Raw genomic sequence first — 4929 nt, 5'->3', positions numbered from 1 at the left:
ACAATAAAACTGCAGTGATTTGGGGCTCTGGCTCCGCCGCCTCCCGTTGTAAACATGGAAGTGCCGGAGCGTACGGGCAGCAAACCAGAAGTACACCGTGTGTACGCGTGTGCACACGTGTGTGTTTGTGCACGTGTGTGTTTGTGCACGTGTGTGTGCGCGCAGGCAAGGGGCTGCCTAACGGGCGACTTGTCCCCACTCAGCGGTGTTTTAGCACGGGGGGGGCACCCACTCGGGGACCCCCAGGGAGATGCAGGCATGAGGCAGAGGGAGCTGGGTCCCACTGGTCCCATCCCGACCGTTAAAGGGGGTCCCCGGGTGTTTCCCTGCAGGGAGGATCCGTCACGGAGCTGCTCCAAAATGCACAGGACCACCAGGATAAAGATCACCGAGCTCAACCCACACCTGATGTGCGCCTTGTGCGGCGGCTACTTCATAGACGCCACCTCCATCGTGGAGTGTCTGCACTCCTGTGAGTGTCCTGGGCCCCTGCTCGGGGCCACGCTGCGCCCAGGGGTGCCCCAAATCCCGGGAAGGGTGGTTGTGCCATCTGCTCACCCCGAGTCTCTCCCCACAGTCTGCAAAACCTGCATCGTTCGCTACCTGGAGACGAACAAGTACTGCCCCATGTGCGATGTCCAAGTGCACAAAACCAGACCCCTCCTCAGCATCAGGTGAGCTCTGGGGGCTCCGCACCAACCTGGGGGCACAATGGTGCAGCCGAGCAGGGACCAGTTGCGTCTCTTGCAGTGTGAAACCCCTCTGCTCCCGGCAGCAGGGGGGATTTGGGGTGCTCGCCAGCTGGAAGGGGAATGGGATGGGGGGAAATGCCACCGTGGAGGGGATAGGACTCAGGGACATCTCTGTGGCAGGCGGAGGGGGCTGGGGCAGGAGCCAGATGGCTGCCCTGTGCCCATCCCTGCACATCCCAGACCACATCCATCCATCCATCCATCCATCCATCCATCCATCCATCCATCCCACAGTCCCACCAGGCGTAGTTTAACCTGGGACCTGCCTGTGCTTTCCAGCTCCCTGCGCTGTCCTGCAGGGGTGCCACGTCCCTCGGGTGGCAGTGCAGCAGTGCGGGTGCCCAGCTTCACACCAGCCTGTCCTGCTGGGAAAAGCCAGACACATCATGCCTCAGTTGTGGAATTGGCTCTGCAGGTGGTTGGCATAGAAACCACGGAAGGCTGCAGTACATCACTGGGGTGGCTTTTTTAGCCTCTTTTTGGTTTTTTTTAGCTTTTCCATGCAAATCCGTTTCTGTAGTAACACCTTTTCTGCCTTTTCCTTTCTATTTTTTCCTGCTTCACTATGAAATATTTACACTCTGGCTCCCACTGCTCCCTCATGGAAACATCCCTGGCTGCATGCAGAGATGGATCCCGTGTCCTGGTGGGGGGCAATGTGGGGCACATGTGGGCCTGATCCAGATGTGATGCCATAGAAAACACTCTGTGCCCATGAGGGCCTTGCTTTCCCCTTTACTTCCCAAACCAGTGCCGTGGATGCTGTCCCCCTTATCCCCCATGTCCCCCAGGCCCACATCGCTGCCGGAATGGGCTTCACTCCCCCATGAGCAGGCACTGGCTGCTAATCCAGCTGCCAGTCAAGCAGCTGAGGCTGCTTTTCCATTAGCTTGTTGTAACTTACAAAGTGAATTCTCTGGGGATGTGTTAGAACCCAAATCACAGCGGGGCCTCGTGGACCACGGCGACATCGCCCCGGATGATACAGGGTCTGGTCATTTGGTTTTCTTTAAAGCCAAGGCCTGGCTATTCAAATGGGAATGATTGCAGGTATCCTTGACCTTCCACCAGCCCCACTGCTCCTGCTTGGGTTGGAAGAGTATTTCTTCATGATTTGGCTGAGCTGCTGGGGTTCAGTTGTGCCACACGCACTTCCTGGCCCAGGTCCTGAGCAAAACCCCGCTCCCAGCTCCATGCTGAGGATGAGCCTTGAGCTTCCCCAGTTCCTTGAGTGCTTTGCAAGCTCCTGCCTCGAGATGGTCGCGTTTTAGAGCATCCACTTTGCTTTCCCTGCCTGGGGATGCTTCCCTGCATCATCCTTACAACAGAGGGAAATCAAAGCCTGAACCGCAGCCGCCTCTAGAAGTCAAATGAGATGCAAATTCAGACATGCAGGAGCATTTGCTGATCTCGGAGATGTAATTCCTTTTAAGTTCTCCGTGTGTTTTTGTAATTGTTTTGACTGCTGAAACGGATCCTGGCCCCCAAATCCCGCGCTCCTAATTCCGAGCAATTACAAGGATTTTTGGAGTGGTTTTCTCTCCTTTCCCAGAGTTAACCCTTTGCAGTGAGCACGAGGCTGGGTGGGTTCGCTCTGGGCTCGCCGTGGGCTGGGGAGTTGGGGCTTTGTGCTGGGAGATGGGGGGAAATGGCATCCAGGCTGGCCGGGGGCACACGGTGCAGGCAGCTTTCAGCAGCCCTGGAAGCAAAGTGCTCCCTAATCCAGCCGATTTCTCCCTCTTTTCCTGTTTCTTTGCCCACCTCAGGTCGGACAAAACCCTTCAGGACATCGTGTACAAACTGGTCCCAGGGCTTTTCAAAGGTACAGTTATTATTGTGGGGGTTTGGGGTTCGTTGTGACTTCCTCCCACCCACCAGGGCGACTGGTCCCTGCACCCCCCCCATGCTTTGGACTGGGACTGGAGGAAAATGCTTGGTGTGAACAGACAGGGATGGCTCCAGCGGGATTGTGCCCATCCCGCGCTCCGGCAGCCTGGAGGCTGCTGCTGTGTGGGTCCAGCTGCACCAGGCTCCTTGTGCTGGAGCTGCTGGTCGGGAGCAGGCGCTCGGGAATTGGGGCTCCCTCTTGCTCCCCTCTTCACACCCATCTCCCCTTGGTGTGATGGTTTCCCCTTCACCTTCCTCTTCCTCTCCCACAGATGAGATGAAGAGGAGGCGCGACTTCTATGCAGCCTACCCCGTGGCAGAGGGTGAGTGTCAGCCCCGGGGACCCCCCTCACCTCGGCTGTGCCCCCCCCACGGCTCAGCATCTCCCTCCCTCTGCTCCTGCAGTTCCCAATGGGTCCAATGAGGATCGCGGGGAAGTCTCCGAGCAGGACAAGGGGAACCTGACGGATGATGAGATCGTCAGCCTCTCCATAGAGTTCTATGAAGGGTCAAGGTACCATTTTCTGGTTGCTCCCAAAATCCTGCCTTGGGTTTGGGGGTTGTGAGTAAACTCTCATCTTTTCTTCCTGCTCCTGAGATGGAGCTGAGACCACGGAACCACAGAATGGTTTGGTTGCTCCAAGCCCCTGTGTCCAACCTGGCCTTGAACTTGGGATGGGGCAGCCACAGCTTCTCTGGGCACCTCTGAGATGTGAGGTGGTGGCTGACATGGTCCCTGCTCGGGGCTCAGCGTATCCTGGGATGCTTGAGTGGACAGAGGAGCATCCAAGGCCCATCTGCCCTTGTCTCCCATCCTGCATCCTCTCTGGGTGCTTGCTATGGCAGTGGGATCCCTGTACTGCTGTTCTCCAGGCAGGCTCCTTCCCAGCCAGCAGAGCCCAAGGGCTGCTACATCCCCAGTTCCAGCGGTGGCCTCCAAGGATATCACCAGCATCCAGAGCAGTGGTTCAGAGGGATTCAGGGAATGCAGCTCGGGCATGTGTGTGATCAGGGGTGGGGAAGCCAGAGCTTGGCGGAAGGTCACTGGACATTTCCCCTCGCAGCCCCTCCATGGTCAACCCTTCTGGTGGCTTATTTTTACTCTCTGCCTTTTTATGCCTCCGTAAACTTCATCCTGAGTTTTCTTTCCTCCCCTCAGAGAAGAGAAGAAAGGGACCATTGAGAACGGGGACCTGGAGAAGGAGAAGGTGAGTGTGGTGGGACCATGGCACGGAGAGCTCCACGTCCAGCTGCCTCCTGGGCTTTTGGGGTGGGGAGGGGACGGGAGGGCCCCCAAACCACCCTCTGCAGGAGGTGGGAACTGCCCGTTAGTTGCACATGGGCTCAGCAACGCCTCTTGGTCCCCAGAAGAACGGGCTGCGGTTCCTGCGCTGTCCCGCTGCCATGACTGTCATGCACTTGGCCAAGTTCCTCCGCAACAAGATGGATGTTCCCAGCAAGTACAAGGTGAGCTTGGGCTTGGGGTGTGCTCCAGACCCCGCTTTGCTTGCTCTGCTTTGTGCGTCCCCAGATCCCAGATGGATCCAGCCTTTATTGCGTGTTGCATCTTAAGTGGGAAGTTGCTCCAGCAAAAGCAGTGCTGGAGCTCCGGCAGCCCCCTTGGGGATGTCCTCCGCAACAAGATGGATGTTCCCAGCAAGTACAAGGTGAGCTTGGGCTTGGGGTGTGCTCCAGACCCCGCTTTGCTTGCTCTGCTTTGTGCGTCCCCAGATCCCAGATGGATCCAGCCTTTATTGCGTGTTGCATCTTAAGTGGGAAGTTGCTCCAGCAAAAGCAGTGCTGGAGCTCCGGCAGCCCCCTTGGGGATGGCAAATCCCAGTGAGCAGCCCTGGCGGGGGTGGGCTGCTGCTGCCTCTGTCCCCATGCTGAAGGACTGACGCTGTCCCCTGCACCAGGTTGAAGTCCTCTATGAAGATGAGCCCCTGAAGGAGTATTACACCCTGATGGACATCGCCTACATCTATCCCTGGAGGAGGGTAAGTGGAGTTGCCTCTTTACCTGCTGTGGGTGTGGGCACTGGGGCTTGTCTTGGAGAAAAGCATGGAAGAGCAGCCCTTTAGGGGCAGGCCGAGGGCAATGAAAAGCTTCAAAACTGGAAAGCTTCAAAACTGGAAAGCTTCAAAATTGAAGAACTTCAACATTGAAGAGCTTTAAAATTGAAGAACTGAGGAACTGAAAAGCTTAAGAATCAGAGCTTAAAATCTGGGGCGCTTTAACAGATGAACCCCACAAGCTCTTCCTCCAGGTGGGGTTTGTGGGTGGCCGGGGG

At 57.0% G+C, this 4929-nt stretch overlaps 1 protein-coding gene across 1 annotated transcript; it reads left to right on the top strand.

Moving 5' to 3' along the window:
• Positions 1-360: 360 nt before the first annotated feature.
• On the top strand, positions 361-4636 carry PCGF2 (polycomb group ring finger 2; the record flags this gene model as incomplete). Its single annotated transcript, XM_010024208.1, has 8 exons — positions 361-472; positions 578-674; positions 2519-2574; positions 2912-2962; positions 3045-3153; positions 3799-3847; positions 4008-4106; positions 4556-4636. Coding segments are annotated over exons 1-8 (654 nt in total), but the record flags the coding sequence as incomplete, so codon positions are not given.
• Between the last annotated feature and the right edge of the window lie 293 nt (positions 4637-4929).

Source organism: Nestor notabilis, unplaced genomic scaffold (genome assembly GCF_000696875.1).
Source record: "Nestor notabilis isolate BGI_N333 unplaced genomic scaffold, ASM69687v1 scaffold26571, whole genome shotgun sequence".
NCBI lineage: Eukaryota > Metazoa > Chordata > Aves > Psittaciformes > Psittacidae > Nestor > Nestor notabilis.
Note: the sequence above shows the minus strand (reverse complement) of the source record. Positions and strands in the feature narration are given on the sequence as shown.